Source organism: Salvia splendens, chromosome 11 (genome assembly GCF_004379255.2).
Source record: "Salvia splendens isolate huo1 chromosome 11, SspV2, whole genome shotgun sequence".
NCBI lineage: Eukaryota > Viridiplantae > Streptophyta > Magnoliopsida > Lamiales > Lamiaceae > Salvia > Salvia splendens.
Window position 1 is genome coordinate 29,299,900 of NC_056042.1, and position 16,924 is coordinate 29,316,823.

General features: G+C 36.0%; 2 protein-coding genes across 3 annotated transcripts; both read left to right on the forward strand.

Moving 5' to 3' along the window:
- The first annotated feature begins 966 nt into the window (after positions 1 to 966).
- On the forward strand, positions 967 to 9,097 carry LOC121755296 (regulator of nonsense transcripts UPF3-like). Of its 2 annotated transcripts, none has more exons than XM_042150601.1 (13): positions 967 to 1,430; positions 2,911 to 3,017; positions 3,219 to 3,314; positions 3,385 to 3,483; positions 3,610 to 3,689; positions 4,519 to 4,629; positions 4,787 to 4,934; positions 5,783 to 5,856; positions 6,844 to 7,288; positions 7,494 to 7,592; positions 7,671 to 7,804; positions 7,890 to 7,942; positions 8,438 to 9,097. In XM_042150601.1, the coding sequence occupies exons 1-12, from the start codon at positions 1,291 to 1,293 to the stop codon at positions 7,926 to 7,928; spliced, it is 1,572 nt and encodes a 523-aa protein (XP_042006535.1). In that variant the 5' UTR covers positions 967 to 1,290; the 3' UTR covers positions 7,929 to 7,942; positions 8,438 to 9,097. The 2 variants fall into 2 exon arrangements, with proteins under 2 accessions (XP_042006535.1, XP_042006536.1); XM_042150602.1 differs by having other exon boundaries at positions 7,683 to 7,804.
- Positions 9,098 to 12,373: 3,276 nt separating this feature from the next.
- On the forward strand, positions 12,374 to 16,665 carry LOC121755291 (prolycopene isomerase, chloroplastic-like). The gene is made up of 9 exons (XM_042150593.1): positions 12,374 to 12,632; positions 13,360 to 13,583; positions 13,766 to 13,876; positions 14,340 to 14,393; positions 14,515 to 14,802; positions 15,352 to 15,543; positions 15,643 to 15,801; positions 15,921 to 16,157; positions 16,243 to 16,665. The coding sequence occupies exons 1-9, from the start codon at positions 12,479 to 12,481 to the stop codon at positions 16,555 to 16,557; spliced, it is 1,734 nt and encodes a 577-aa protein (XP_042006527.1). The 5' UTR covers positions 12,374 to 12,478; the 3' UTR covers positions 16,558 to 16,665.
- The last annotated feature ends 259 nt before the right edge of the window (positions 16,666 to 16,924 follow it).

Genomic DNA, 16,924 nt, shown 5'->3' on the forward strand with positions numbered 1-16,924 from the left:
ATTTTAAAAAAATAAAAGACGCATGAGGGAGATGCGTCTCTACCTAAGACGCATGACCCTCATGCGTCGTCTATTAAAATTTTAAAAAAATAAAAGACGCATGAGGGAGATGCGTCTCTACCTAAGACGCATGACCCTCATGCGTCGTTAAAAAAAAGCGACAAAAAGAGAGACACGTGACCCTCATGCGTCTTTATGAAAGACGCATAATAGTCATGCGTCTCATTAAAAGGAGACGCATGAGGGTCATGCGTCTCTCCCAAACCCGGAACAAAAAAAAGTTCAGTACAAACACGAAATCTAAGTTCTATTCTAGAAAAAAAAGAAAAAACCCAGAGTGAAATTAAAAGAAAGAGATCATTTTCATTTCAAATCATGCATATTAAAGTTGGTGTTGTTCCACGTTTGACAATTCGCCAGCACAAATAATCAAAAGTTGTGAATAGTTTATAAGTCGTTATAAAAAAATCATATCTGCACAATTTATAATTTTTTGTGTATATACATATCCACAAACACGAGTTTAAACATAGAATTATTAAATTATGAGAAAGAAAAAAATGATCTAAGTAGTAGTATTATAATATTAGAAGTGAATGAAGTACGTACAAGAGTTTATAGTGTCGATGGAATATCAATATATCATAAGTTTTAATATAAAATTAATTGTGAGCATTATAAATTTTGATACGAAATTGTTTAAGTAATTTAAAAACTGGGACAAAATATACTCCCTCTGTCTCGCACTACTCGCACGTATTTCCTTTTTGGGCGTCCCAAGTTACTTGCACTCTTTCCATTTTTAGTAAAAATTTTCACCTACAGCCGTCATTTTTGACTTTCCTATACACTCATTCCTTAATATCCGTGCCGAAAAGGAAATGAGTTTTTAAGTTATTATTAATGGATAATTAGCCTAAGGTAATTAATAATACAACTAAACATGGGTTAAGTATTCATACAAAGTGCAGAGAAAGGAAAAAGTCTAGACTTTGCATACACGCACAAAATCCTCTTTCGTCACTCCTCTCCTAGGTTTCTTCTTCTCTCTCTAACTTTCTTCTCTGCTCTCATTCTTCATCACTCTTTCTCTCTCCTGCAATGGCTGTTCCGAAATACGAATTTTACAATTAGGGCTCATGTGGGGAAATATAATTGATCGCTGCTGAAAACCGCGTTAAGATGTAATTTTAGGGCTTTCAAGGGTTATCTTGACGGGAAATCGAGTTTGTTGCGGACTGCTTTTTTCTTGTAATTAAATCTAGAATCGGTGTTAGGGTTTTGTCGCGCATGAAGGGTCCGCTGGATCGAACGAAGGTGGTGCTGCGGCACTTGCCGCCCACGATTTCTCAGTCAAACCTCGTCGACCATATTGATTCTCACTTCTCCGGCCGCTACCATTGGCTTTCTTTTCGCCCCGGAAAATCTAGGTAAGGCTTTACTTGCGTATATGAGCATGGGCAATGCGTTGATTGGACTTGCCTTTTTCGTGGTTTGATTAGTGATTTGTGTTTAGCTCTTGTTAGGTGTGTATGCATATGTATTTTTGTGGAGGTTGTCTGTTAGGTATCTGTTGCTTAGTTAAGCAGGAATGGGGGTGGGTATTCGATTGGTTGTGTGATATCTGCAAACTTTCTGGTTCAGGTGTAGGAACTTTAGAACTTCAGATTATTGGTTCTTGTGCCATTTATGAATTTTTTTTTGGAATCAAGTTTAGTTTGTTTTCTGTCTGTTTTGCCTCTATTTAACGTTTATGTTCTGTACAATGCTGTGAGTTTGCTAATAGAAGAACTGTTGTTAACTCTGAGTAGTACTCTGCAACCACAGAAAAATATTTGGTGAGTTAAATAAAATGTGGAGGGTTCTGGTATAATTTGGTATGCAACTTTATTAGCGTTTTTCTTTCTTAGGGTGTTGTGCATTGATGAGAGATTTTATATTTCTTTGATATTTTGCTTTTGATGACCATTTAGATTTCGGAATTTAGTGCCTGTTGGTGCATTCTTTTAATGTTTCTGGGAAGGAAGCTGTCTGACTTGTTTACTGTTGGATATGGTTGTCATGGAAGGGTTATTTTAGGACTTAGGGGTCAGTGGGACCCTTGGCAATTTAAAAGTCACCACTTATTGCACATGGACAATCTTTTACCTTTTTTTTCTGCTTGTATTGTACTATGGTAAAGACTATTCTCTAGCAGTGTTATCAATCTCGTATGGCGGCTTATGGCGGTTCGCCTAAAAACCGCCACAGGGATATGGCGTATTAGTATGGCGGATATGACGGTCAATAATTAAATAAATAAAATAATACTTATTATTTATACATAATTCAAAAATTGGAAAATAACAAAAATATAACATCTAAAAATCTTAAAACAATTAATAAAGCATAAAATACAGCTCTAACATCCATGTTTCTTGCATAATACCCATTCCTAAATGCAGTACACACGCAATGTTGTCAAATGGCGTATATGGCGGTGCTATGGCAGCGCCATGTTGCTATAGCATTTCCACCACAGAATGCCATGCCATAGCGTCATGGCGCCGCCATATCCGCTATTTGATAACATTGTTCTCTAGTGAGGCTATGTTGTATTTTGTTATCATTGACCTCCACAAGTTGGGACTTGGGTGCTTGTAAGTTGTAACTAACGGGCTATAGGGAAGTGGAGGTATCAGGATTCTTAGGTTAAAAATTTATTCTCTTGGAATTTATGTTTGTCTCTTTAGTGGTCTGACTTGCATTTGGTACATAGAGAAAATTGTTTGATACGTAAGCTAGTCTCAGTCGTCGATTCATATTTGAGATGTGCCTCCGAAGCATTATTTCTGACTAATGTTCCATGTCTCACAAATAATGACTGAGTACTTAATTTCCTCTCTGAACGTTTACATTTCTTATCTGCAGCCCAAAGCATCTAAAATATGCCAGAGCTTACATTGACTTTAACAAGCCAGATGATGTGATTGAGTTTGCTGAGGTTTTTAAGGGGCATGTCTTTGTCAATGAGAAAGGTAATGTTCAGAACATTAACTAAAAAGCAGTACCCATGGTGATCTGTTTTTTTGCTATTTAGGATTTTTCCCACCTTCGCTTCTTATGCTTTGTTACTCCTATTTTTGGTTTGTTTTGACGAGTAAGACCCAGCCTTTTACCTTCGTTATGAGAATCTAAATATTTTTTTCTGACTGGGTGACCTTAATTTATCTCCCTAGGAACACAGTTTAGAACAATTGTTGAATATGCCCCTTCACAACGTGTTCCGAAACAGTGGTCCAAGAAGGATGGCCGTGAAGGGACTATATTGAAAGGTAATAATGTCTGATCATCACCTGCTACTGTATGCTATCCAATATGTTTTAATTGTAAACCAATATGTAGATCCTGAATACTTGGAGTTCCTTGAATTTCTTGCAAAGCCTGTTGAGAATCTTCCCAGTGCAGAGATACAGCTGGAGAGGAAGGAAGCAGAACGAGCTGGTCAGACTTAATTAGATGTTATTCCATGTTGTTAATGCAACAAGCTTATATAGAATAAAAATGAGCTAGTGTTGCTGGTAATATTTGTTTTTTACATGAAATCATTTGGCCTTTTTTTTCTTTTAGGTGCTCCAAAGGATGGTCATATAGTCACCCCGTTAATGGACTTTGTTCGTCAGAAAAGAGCAGCAAAGGGTGGACCTCGGGTAGGTCTTGCTACAGGCTTTTCCTTCTCCCCTTGAGAAATATTGAAGTAGAAAAATCTGTTGGAAGTAAATTATTTATTTTCCCCTTTCTGGGAGAATATGACACGATTATGTGGTGCGATTTTTGTTTTGGTGGGAAATTTTGTTATGCTTTTCCGGTTGCCCCGATCAAGGTTGTCTGATACTTCTTTTGCAGTGTGCAAGCGAAACTTGCTTTTGTAGTGTGAATAGACCCTTGTCCAGCCCTGACTAGCATGTTGTATGTTAGCTCTTAGAGGATGGAAGAAGCATCTGTGAATGCTGTGATTGATAGAATATGAAAGTTACTTAGGCAAAAAATACCCTGAAGAATAATTCCTGACCTAATAAGTTGGTTCTTGTGATTATGATGCCATAGCAACTGTAATTAGGACTTGTCATTGTTCTCAAGTTCTTTAAATACTTAAATGCTTTCACTTGAGGCAATGTTTTAGTCAAACTATTTCCTTTTTATTTGTTGATATGCTTACATTTTGTTTCTTATATACTGTCCTTCATACATTATACTTGAGATTAATGTTTCGGCTTAGATAGAGTTTTGTTGCGACTTTTCTTATTTTCATCCTTTTCTGCTCTATGTGGTGGCTTATACCCTCTGGACCGAATCCCTTGTATCTCTCATCCACAGCATTTCACTGAAATAATTTCTCGGTTGCTATCAGTTATTTTTAAATTTTTATCACTAGGTGTATGGTCACTAACTTTGTTTCTGTCACCTCTCCTTTTAGTAGGCGTGTTACTTTTTTGGTATAATTTGTATGTATGTCTGATTTGTCTTAAAATTTGATAGAGGACCGTGTTGAATGGGAAGTCATCTAGAAGAGTTGGCGGAATGCCATCTAGAAATCAAGTCTCTGGTTCTTCAAAACGAGGTTCAGAGAAGAGGACATCTACTACCATGGTAAATAGATTCTTAGATGCGATTCCTGAGACTGCTATTGATCGTAGTGTTGAGTTTCACACCCATTAACAGACATTATGGACAGTAATCCAGTTTTTGTCTTATACTGGATTTGGTATTTTACCCCTAACATCTCACTCTGTTATATATTGCACAGTATGTATTAAGGGACAGTTCCAAGATTCTGGGAAACAAAGATAAATCAACTTATTCATTGGCTCGCAAACAGGATGTTCAACAACTGAATGATAAGCCTATCAATTCAGGATCTATAACCGGAAATGAATCATTAGAAGGGGAAAATGGTATGTTCCTAGTTGCTGTACCTGGATTTCATTGACGATGACATGCTCCTTTTATGTCCTAGATTATCCAATCTCATCTTGATTTTAAATTTCTTACTGTGTAACGTAGTGAGGGATTTCACATTATCTATTTGAGTACTGAAACGCATTCTTTGTCATGGTTCCTGGTATGGTTTAATTCTTCTGATTGTAATGTTTGATTCTATAATGATTATTATGGAAAGTCTAGCATTGAGTATTAGAATACAAACGGATACCAATCATGTGCAGATAATATATCAATTCTTGCTTGATCTTACAGTGTTTTTTCCTGGCATATTTGAAAGCACTACATTCTTGGTTACTTGGTTTTTGCTTGTGAAAAGACTACGAACATATATGCTCTGTCAAAAGACTAGGAACATAAATATATACAAATGGAGCATGAATGCTACAGATTGTCTTGAACCTATTGAGTAGGAAATGAAGCCTCTTTAATATTTTTTTGCTATTTTTGATCAGTAATGTTGATTGGCTTAATTCATGTTCAAACCTGTTTGATTTAATTTTAGTGAATTGAATGCGTAACTGTTAGTGTTGGAGTTCTACTTTTCCATTGAAACGTCTTTTTAGCGTGTTTTTTATATTTCTATTTGTTTCTGGTTGGTTGGTTGATATTTTTGTTTGTAATGTCTTGTGTGTGGTGAAAGTTGATCTTCGTAGTACTTTGAGTTTTGCTCAATCAAGTTACTGGACTCTTCCAGACTATAAGAAAGATGATCTCTTTCCACTTCTAACTTCTTTGCTATTCTTGTGTTTATCACCATCTCTTGCAGTCCCTTCATGGTATGCTATTTAATTTGTTTTAGGAGGTACAGGATCCACTGGTTCTTTGAAGAAGAAAATCCTACTTCTAAAAGGAAAAGAAAAGGAAATTCCTAATGTAAGTCTTTTATGGTTTTGTATTATGGTTTGTGATTCGAGTACCTAGGAAGAGGAAATAAGTTTCTCAAGTTAGCTAGGAATTGCATATCCAGCGCAGTAGTTCTCGCATGGTTCATAATTGTATGTCCTCAACTATCACACGCACTTTACCTTTGGCTAGATACGCTGAAGTTTTAGTTCTTTTTGTGGAAACCTATTTGTATACAGGTTGCAAAGTTAGCTTTTAGGAGTACCATTAACCATTATATACTCCATTCTATACACTTTAGAACAAATTGTATCATCATGAGTAGCTTCGGTGCTTTCATTCTTATAAAATCTCATGTTACAATCTTGTATTCTCTATTTAAGGATTCTTGTCGGGACTAGGGAATGTTTCGAACTGGTCCCGGTTATTATGTTTCTAATTTCACCGAGTTCTGATTTAGATGAACTCCATTACAGGGGAGAAAATGAAATTGCTATGCGAATTGGGTATTGGCATTGCCTTTGGCTCTATTTCCTTTGATATATCTGTTTGGTTTCTTTTACACAACATTAAAGGATGGACTCATTCTGAACTTCTATTGTTTGTAGGTATAAAAGTTTAGGGTCTAGGGCTCTATTTTCAATCTTACATTAATGATAGGATAATGGTATCATGTCACGTGCCTTGCTTTTATCTTCACATTAGGAGCTCTTCCAAATTGTTAATCAAATTAAAAGTGCTATGTCTTATCATGTTAAGAGTTAATGTTGCTGTTTTCATAAAAACATTACTGTGCTTTTTCTGCTTTGATGATTCATGAATGATTGGTTTATCTTTCAAAGCACATTAATATGGATGCACCTTCAATTATGTTTGCCAATACCACTATAATGAGAATTTGCATGTTACTTTTGTCTTCTGGAGGCAAGCTTACATCTTGGATATCTGTTCTGGCCTTAGCATATCTGAAATAATAATGGATTAAAAGACATGATTTCACTTGTGTGCCTTCTGTAGGTTTCTGGCGGTTCTTTAATGCGACAGAACACAGCCTCTCCTGACAAAGCTGCTGCCCTGAAACATAATCAGCAGCGTGAAGCTAGTGGAAAGATAATCAGGAGCATTCTTCTTAGCAGGGATACTCGTCAAAATCAAACATCTTTGGGACCACAATCAGAACTGCCTATCCAGTCTTCTAATCAAGAAAGTGCTAAGAAACCTCCTCGACCCCCGAGTCTGCAATCACTTCAGAAGGATACGAATGGGGCTCCTGAGGACAAGTTAGGCTCCAATGATTTGCATGTTGTACCCACCGAGAAGCAGGAGAGACGGGGAAGGAACAAGGATAGACCTGATCGTGGTGTTTGGACTCCACTTCGACGTGCGGATGGATTACATTCAAGTGATGAATCATTATCCTTGTCTGCTTCGCAAACATCTGAAACAGGGGATCCTGCAGAAGGTGTATAATATGTGATACTATTTAATTGGATAGTTTTTTCATTTATTCAAGTGATTATTTAACATCAAACCGCTAATAAGATTTGCTTTCGGTGGTTTACTATGCACTATCCTGTCTAAAGTGATAATGATGTGTGTTCTGCTCAAGGTGCTTAGGTCTCAATTTTATCTAATATCAGGTTTATGTGATTGTTTATGCCTTTCAGGAACTCATGTAGAATCAAAACAAGATATGCTGGTCACACGTGGTGGTGAATTCAGACCCCTAGGAGGTGGCCGTGGTAGGCATTTCTCATCTGACAATGGTGAGTTTTACGTTTAAAGTTTGGGGAAGAAGTGTATATATAATTCTTACATTTGTAAGTTTCACGCTGATAGTTTAGGAATTACTGTAGGGCCTTATACGCATGGGATTCGACGTGGGTCAGCTTATGACGTGAAGGAAGCAGATGGCTCTTCCGTTGTAGAGGGGAAATCCCCAAAAAGGGGAGGTTCTTCTGGCTATGGTTCTAATGAGGTTTGTAGATTGCTATACTTGAACAACTTTTAGTCTCATCATTCAGTTGTATTGCATGCTTATATATATTTCCATAAAATTACAGAAACAAGTGTGGGTCCAAAAGTCCAGGTCAGCTACATAGTTTGGTTGCATACGGTGAGCTTCATTTTTAATAACTGCATTTCCCTTTGATTTTGGTTCTCGTCTCTTTTTTGTCAAAAACAAGACACTACTGACTCCAGATTACATAATAGTAAGTAATACCGGTTAATCTTAAATTCTAGCTAGTGTTGGGACGGGTTTTGTCTAGTTTCATGCAGAGAATCACCATCCAGTGTATACTTTTTTTTATCACAACTAATAGTTTCTGGTAGGTAATTGTGTATCAAGAATTAGCATTCTTGATCTCTGTGTCCATGAAACTAGATATGAATATGATGATTGCAGCCATATGGTATGCTGTATTATTTATGCACAATATTTTCCCAAATATGTTTTTTTGCGTAACTATCAAATATTGCAATTGCAACATCACCTTTCAAATTTTGTCTGGCTTGTACTGGGAAAATGACATTACAACTATATGTTCTTCTGGGGCCTAGCACTGAATCTTTGGTGACTGCAGTAGTTAAAAATTTGCAATTTTTGCAGTGAAATGCTTTTGTGAATTGCCATTTTGAAGCATAAATCAGGATGCCCGAGAGAATATCCTGCAAATGCAGGGTATGTGGAGAGACAGATGTGTTTTGCTTGGAAGACCATAGAGGCCTTCAGTTTTGCCTGAATGCTGCAGATGGTATTTACTGCTTGGTTGATTAAGAAATTATGATCCTAAGTTGAAGATGGTCAGGGAAAAGAGCAAGAAGTTGAGAAAGTGAATATGTCAAGCATATAACACCACCATATTGATCGGTGTCCCTTTGGTAGGTTTATACTAATTGACAAGGCTATGCATCTCCAGTTCTTGCCGTTGATTTACTGGCTATCAGGGATGATGATGACTTTCATTCGCTGAACTGTAAATACAAATCTGAAGTGGGTGTACTGCTACTGCTATATAGTATGTGGTTTTGTTCAGCGGTCTTCTATCCGGTTTCAGTAAATTTACGATTGTAGACCCTGGTTAGTACCGGGATTTACTACTGTATCCAGCTTTGTTTAAACCCAGTTGTAAGTGGTTTTAGTTGTATGACACCCAACTATAAACTTTGTATGTTGAGGAAAAGGGAATTAGGAATGACTGCCAGTGCTGGACAGTGCTTTGACCTCATTGCTTCTTGGTTTGAATGGGAAATAGAATGAGCTTTTTCCTTTTTGGGGTCAATATCAGCAATGCAGTTCATCCAACGATAAACCTAATCCCGAATTATAGAGCTATGACACAACATACTTGAATGAGTTTGTCGGTTTTGATTAGAAATAGAATGAGATTTTCATGGCATCCCTCTTATTTTTGAATCTCATAAATCAATATTTGATGGGCTTAAATAGCTTTAGAATGAGAGATCGTGCTGGAATCTTATGAAGTGACATGGAAGTATAATCCTATATTATGAATATATGTTTATACAGACTGCTTCTATACGATGCACTATGAATTATTTAGAGAAATATGCAACACTTTGTACAAAATTTTACTCAATAAAGTTTATTCCTTATAAAATAAAAGTATTGTTTAGACGTGAATGTTATCAAAACATGTCTCATTTCCAAAAAAAAAAATTTACTGTTAACGATCGTATACCTAAATGTTTGAACTAAAAATTAACAAAAAAAAATCAGAATTTGAATTTGATTAGTTATGTGGTTAGGCGTAGCTGTTGATTTTAAATCTAAACTATTTGAACATTAACATGTACTGTAGTTGAAAGGACGCAGTTTGATGGTTCGAAATTATAGGTTCCGAGAATAAAAAATTGCTAGACTGTATGAATGATCAAACCAATATTAGCTACACGCCTACATTCATCAATAGAAAATAGATAGTATCAATTTTTATTAGGATAAAAACTACACCGCTATCCACACCTACTAACAAGATTGATGACATTTATGTTACTACTAAATTATCCAAGGTATATAATAGTTTGAGTACGCTTATTAGTTACTAGTACTAATTAAGATTATATAATTACACTTTGTGGAAGATTTCCGAACTTAAATGTTTTATATACGTAACATTTTCTTTGTCTTACTTAAATGAATCGCGTTTCCCTTTTTAATACCCTCACTTAAACAGTTAAACTAATACTCTCTGCGAAAAAAAGTATGATTGTATGAATTATTTTAGTTTCAATCCCACCCTCCACTAACACTACCTGCATTATCCTCTCTTATTTATCTTATTTTACTAATTTTGTATTAAAATTCATGTCCAACCCAAAGTTTAATTTAGGAAATGTAGGGAGTGTTATATTTTCTAAATCAGAACCATCACATTTTCTATTTTATTATTTCTCCTACTTTATTTTCTCTTAATTTTATTCACAAAATAATAGTAGTAGTATTATAGTAGTAAAATTTTGTGCCGGGAGAAAATCCGTCGCTTTAAGCGGGGGTGGAGGGATTATGTACTTATCTTCAATGAAATGGCGAGAATATTGAATCAGTATGCACTATGAACCAAAAAAATCAATCAGTTTTATGAATTTTCATGTTCCCTTCATCTTTTATGATATCATATTTTGGATTGGAAAATTTTCATTTAAATCATAATTTTTCGTTGATTTGTAGCCTATCCCATAACTTATAAAGTAGGCTATTAAATCAACATTTTTGTACATTTCACTATTTTCTTATACAATTAAATGTTGGCAAAATTTATTGTGACTTTTATACTTTTCATAATTATATCTTCTTCAATTACATAATAACATCTAAAATGGACCATCATAATATTTTTATAAGTTATGGGATCGACCAGAAATCAAGCAAAATTTGTAATTTGATGTATTTTGGATTTATAACTTTCAATTTGTTTTTGCGCATTTCTTTTTAGCTTGTAATGTAAGAAAGTAATGTTTGTTAGTAACTTTTTTTTATCAAAAAGATAAATGACGTGTTTTAATTAATTTATAAACTTGTAATGTGTCATTGAATGAGATTATGATTCAAGACTTTTATTGCATTGTGTTTAATTCAATGGCGGATCCAGGAATAAAATGCCGTGGGGTCGAAAGAAATAATAAAATATACTAATATATATACTTATAAAGATACATTATAAATGAAATATCTCTATTTTATATGTACTTCTACGATATTATGAAACTGTCAAAATTAGTTGCGAAAATATCTTCTAGTTGCTGTTGTTTTTGTTCGCCATTAGCATTAGAAGAGTTGATGGAAACTCGAGATTTTTTAAAAAATGAATACTCTATCCGTCCCATAATATGAGTCACATTTGATGTAGACATGAGTTTTAAGAAATGTAAAGAATAGTGGGTAGGAAAAGTGAGTGGAACATGAGGCCCGCTTTTTTATATTGATTTTTTATAATAAAATGTGAGTGAAGTGAGTTAGTGGAATGTGAGACCTATTTACCATTTATGACAAAAGTGAAATGTGACTCTTATTGTATGACAGACCGAAATGACAAAATATGACTTTTACTGTGGGACGAATGGAGTATCTATTAATCTAAAATAGAAGGTAACTAAAATCAATAACTAAAAGTAAAAGATAGATATTACTCCATCCGTCCCATAAAAATAAATACATTTTCATTTTGGAATGTCACATAAAATTATCTCCTTTTATAGTATTTCGTAACTTCCTTTTCTAGTAGATGAGCCACATTCTCCACTAACAATACTATAATTACTTTTTCTTTCCATTTATCTCTTATTTTAACAATTGTACATTAATTTCCATTTCATTCTAAATATTCATATTTTTATCGGACGGAAGGAATATCTATTAAAATTAGGTTAAAATTTATCGGTTACTACGATAATAAAATAAATTAATTAATAAAACATGACTACAAGATGTTCAATAAACTATACTCCTATAATATAATGCACCGAATCTTTTTTTGCACAGCCTATGCTCTACGCCTCAAACCCTTAATTTGAATTAAAATTAATTTAGATTACGAGCAATCTTAGTTGTAATTTGTAAAGAAAGTATTAACCATTATAATAGAGATAAATTATTTATGAAGAAAGTATTCCCTGCATGTTTTAATTAAAATAAATGAAAAGGCCCAAACCTAAACCCACGCATAAAAGATTTAGCAGTATAAGAAATAACAATGAAGGTGCAAAAGCTGCGCGCAGCTTGAAGATGAATCATGGGGCAGAGTTCCGAACGCCGTAGGGTCGGGGGCCGTTGGGAGGAGTATTCCGGCAGTTCACCAGGGATGGCGGTGGGGTCGGCCGACCCCACTCGACCCCACCTCCATCCGCCGCTGGTGTTTATTGTTTATATACTAGACCTACACACAAATATTCAACTAATGGTGTAACGGGGTAAGTTCAATTGATTTACAAACTGATATAGCTTCGCGGAATCATTTATCAGTCTATTTTTAATTATTTTTTTTATGAGTGTGAGAAAGTGAAATGAAAGTGGAGCCAAAATTTGCATTGATTAGAAATGAGAGCATCTTGTAAAGTGGAGCACCACAAATGTATATAGCGCTTACGTTGAAGCAAGCTTCACCTCTTCATTCCCACCTTCATCTCATCCATGGCGTTGGCTACTGCTACTGCTACCGCTACCTTGCCTCTAAGGCCTTCTTCTTTCACCTCCAATTCCAATTCCAAATGCAGCACAACTAGGATCAGAATTTCAGCGCAAATTTCAACCAATGGCTCCCCACCTCTCGCCAAAACCTTCTCAGGTTCCCTCCCTCGCTCTATCTCTCTGATAAACCAATACAAATTAGTTGATTTATGTTTTCTAGTTTAGGTGAATCGTGTAAGTAACGTTTTAGCTTTACATTGAATGATTTAACCTTCATAATAGATATCTGGAAATATGATTTTGATTACTGATAAATATCCTGAAAATCTCATCATGAAATGTATTTGGAATTACTTGGACATGTATGAGAATAGAAATTTGAACGCTGAGGTACCTTGATAAGCTAGATTCCTGCAGCTCTCACAAATTGTAGGCCTGCCGATTCTTATCTTGAATTACCTTCACAAATTCACTTTTTAAGAGGAAAAACATCTTAGGATATTGATACATGACATTTGACCTATGAGGGATGGGTTGCAATTGCTAAGCAATAAAGAGCTAGAATCAGTTCAGGTTTCTTTAATCATAGAATATGAGATGATATTCTGTCTAAATTCTTGTTGAGTTATGGTCATCAAGGACCTATGATTGTCTATCATGGTTATATCTGGAGTTCCTTGGGATCCTGCTCACCCATAAGTTTGACCAGTTACTGTATCTACAAAGGTAGGTAGAACCTCGTAAACATAGTATTTATTGTAGTTGTCCTCCATTGGAAAAGTGTTACCAGCTAAGGTAGTCTTTCGTATGATTCTGTCCAAGATAAATTAGACAGGTCCTAAGTCCATGGAGACATTTTAATATTTCTGCAGATTGAATCGCAGGGAAGCCAGAGGCAGATGTCATAGTTATAGGAAGTGGTATTGGCGGACTGTGTTGTGGTGCACTCTTAGCTAGATACGATCAAGATGTTTTGGTATTGGAAAGCCACGATTTACCTGGGGGTGCTGCTCATTCATTTACAATCAAAGATTACAAGTTTGATTCTGGTCCTTCTCTATTCTCCGGTTTTCAGTCAAGAGGTCCTCAGGCAAACCCTCTAGCTCAGGTATGTTGAATTTTTTTCTCATTATTTTTTTTGTGTGAGTAATAAATAGTAGGCCCCATAATTAACAAATATATACTGGCAGTATCTAGAATGGTTAAATGTTGTGTTTGCCATGAGGTCAGGTGTCTCATAGATTTGGTTATGCTTGTAAAGTTACACTCATATTATTGGATAATTTGAAGGTCCTCGATGCATTGGGTGAATCACCTCCCTGTGCAACCTATGACTCGTGGAAGGTAATCATACCCGAAGGTGAATTCCTGTCTCGCATTGGCCCAACTGAATTTTTCAAGGTAAACATTTTTTGCCATTTTTCGAGGCATTAGTTATCTCCCTTTCCTAATTTTACTTTTTACTATCAAGAACCCTAAAAACTACTCCATCAATATTGGGATAGAGATGAGAGAAAAGCTTGTTAAGACTTCCACAATCTCTGGAAGATACCATCACGATGAAATATTGATATAAGAGATATTCTGTTTGTTTTTTGAGATAATATAAAAGCAATGATACCTTTCAGATATTTTTGCATGGCATTTATAACTTCAGAACTATCCTGAGGTTACAGGAATCAAGGTTATAATGAAAACAAATGACAAAGATGATAAAGAAAATGAGCCACACTAGAGAAAGTGAACTGTATAACCACATCTTGTCTTTAATCTTTATAATGATTACAAAATGATGTTCCCATGACCAGATCGTCAAAGTTCTGATTACAGAAATATATATGTTCACTCTTGTATTATTTTTCAGGATCTACAAACGTATGGTGGTCCAAATGCTGTACAAGAATGGAGAAAACTTCTTGTGAGTACAAGTTTTTCCCATTAATCTTTAATAAAATTTGGAAATTCAAAAGATGCTTACAGTTATGTTATACTCCTAAGTTGCCTGTGGTCCCTATATATAAACTCTATACTCTTTGTAGGATACAATACTACCATTATCAGCAGCTGCCATGGCGCTTCCTCCATTATCCATTCGAGGTGACTTGGGTGTTCTTTCAACTGCTGGTGCTAGATATGCCCCCTCTCTCTTCAAGTCTTTTCTTCAAATGGGACCTCAGGGAGCCCTAGGGGCTACAAAGCTTGTCAGGCCATTTGTGGAGATACTTGACTCGTTGGAGCTAAAAGATCCCTTTGTACGAAACTGGGTGGATCTTCTTTCCTTTTTGCTAGCAGGAGTGAAATCTGACGGTGTACTATCTGCAGAGATGGTAACTTTCGTTTTTTGTTTTTTTGTGCATTCTTAAAAGACAAGTTCTGTGCTCTTCCTTAATCTGCTCTATGTTTAGTTGAGTGGTTTTTCTGCATAACTTATTATATTGATTTTGAATAGTATGTAGTTTACTGATTCAAAATTTGGCACCGTGATCTCTGATGCTGTTTAGGGCTGGATTTTCTGGAACATACTCTGACTACTCCCTTTATGTTCTCAGAATAATATTTTCTTGAAACATCTCTTATATAGTTACGTATGATGCTAGAGTAATCTTGAATATTCATTTCTTCTAGTGTGCAATTTTCTCTTTCATGTCGTTAGCGTAGAATTACTGTGTTTTGTCGTACGTTTTCAGAGAGGAGTATTTGCAAATTATCTTCTAGCATCTCTAACATTTCATGAGAAAACTTTAGTGTTTGTTTACAACTTAAGTTCAGCTAACTATCACTAGACAATGAAGTATGGGTTAGTTGACAAGACACTTCTTCAAATTGGCATAGCATTTCTGATCATACGGACTCCCCTTGTGCTGCCCTTTTTGTAGATATACATGTTTGCAGAATGGTACAAACCTGGCAGCTGCTTAGAGTATCCTTTAGGAGGCAGTGGGGCTATTATTGATGCTCTCGTACGAGGTCTAAAGAAATTTAATGGCCGCCTGTCTCTTAGAAGTCATGTGGAGAGTATTGTCGTTGAAGATGGCCGAGCAATAGGAGTGAAGCTAAGAGGGGGACAAGTGAGTAAAAGTCAGAAAAACAAAAGTGACTGTATATTTGATGAATAGATTCTCAAATGTGAACTCATGCATTGATTCAAAATGATTTCACTTGTTTAGTTTGTTCGCGCTAGAAAGGCTGTTGTGAGCAATGCATCTATGTGGGACACGCTGAATCTGTTGCCGAAGGAAGTCCTTCCACAAGCTTACCAGGAGAGGATCAAAACGACCCCACAATGTGAATCATTTATGCATCTACATTTGGGCTTTGATGCAGAGGTGAGTTTTGCTTGATCTAGGTAAAATGTTACAGAACTTGCTTGTGAAAATGTGATAAACCATCTCCCTTACTTTTCTGTACATTGTTTTGGTTGTATACAATTGCGATGGTTGATTAGGGAATCAGCGAAGACGTAGGGATCCATCACATAGTCGTGAATGAATGGGAAAGAGGAGTTGATGCCGATCAGAATGTTGTTCTTATCTCGATACCTAGTATGCTAAGCCCCGATCTGGCACCCCCTGGGAAGCACTTATTGCATGCCTATACACCAGGAACTGAGCCTTTCGAGCTCTGGGAAGGTCTTGATCGCAAAAGTGACGAGTACAAGCAACTAAAAGTTGAAAGAAGCGAGGTAATAATGCTTTATGAAGTGTTGAAACATCGATACCTTTAATGAAGTGATAAAATGGTTGATAAATATTGATATGCAATAACAGGTAATGTGGAAAGCTGTGGAGCGAGCTCTAGGGCCAAATTTCGATCGTGGCAAGTGCGCGGTTAAGTTGGTGGGGACTCCATTAACACACCAGAGGTTTCTGAGGCGGAATAGAGGGACGTATGGTCCGGCTATAAAGGCCGGGAAGGCTTCATTTCCTGGCCACTCGACTCCCATCTCACAACTTTTATGCTGTGGGGATTCTACTTTTCCGGGCATTGGTGTGCCTGCAGTTGCCGCCAGTGGTGCCATTGTTGCAAACTCACTAGTTTCAGTGTCTCAACACTCCCAGTTACTTGATGCTGTAGGATTGTAACATTCTTATTGCTTAATTAAATTATGACCGCTATATTTATGTTTGGCTAAGATTACAAGTGAAACCAAATAAATTTAATGTTCTACAGTGACTGGAAAATTTGCATTACTTCCTGATTCGGTGCAGTCGTGGCATCAATATCAAACTTGACCTCAATCTGTTGGATACCGCCGTCAAGACGGAAGTTCTTTTAGATTTGTTGCCCCGAACACTCCCTTTCACCTTGAAGGACACTGATCTCAACACTAGTCTGACCGACTGCCACCGCGACATTCCAAATGAATATGAATATGAATATGAATATGAAGATGAAGATGAAGATGAATATGAATATAAATATGAAGATGAAGATGAAGATGAAGATGAA

Excerpts from the sequence above, each read along its gene's own strand:
- LOC121755296 (XM_042150601.1), top strand. The coding sequence starts at position 1,291 with ATGAAGGGTCCGCTGGATCGAACGAAGGTGGTGCTGCGGCACTTGCCG. Across the intron at positions 3,018-3,218 it reads TGTCTTTGTCAATGAGAAAG|GAACACAGTTTAGAACAATT; the intron begins GTAATGTTCAGA and ends TTATCTCCCTAG. Across the intron at positions 7,289-7,493 it reads AACAGGGGATCCTGCAGAAG|GAACTCATGTAGAATCAAAA; the intron begins GTGTATAATATG and ends TATGCCTTTCAG.
- LOC121755291 (XM_042150593.1), top strand. The coding sequence starts at position 12,479 with ATGGCGTTGGCTACTGCTACTGCTACCGCTACCTTGCCTCTAAGGCCT. Across the intron at positions 15,802-15,920 it reads ATTTGGGCTTTGATGCAGAG|GGAATCAGCGAAGACGTAGG; the intron begins GTGAGTTTTGCT and ends ATGGTTGATTAG. Across the intron at positions 16,158-16,242 it reads TAAAAGTTGAAAGAAGCGAG|GTAATGTGGAAAGCTGTGGA; the intron begins GTAATAATGCTT and ends ATGCAATAACAG.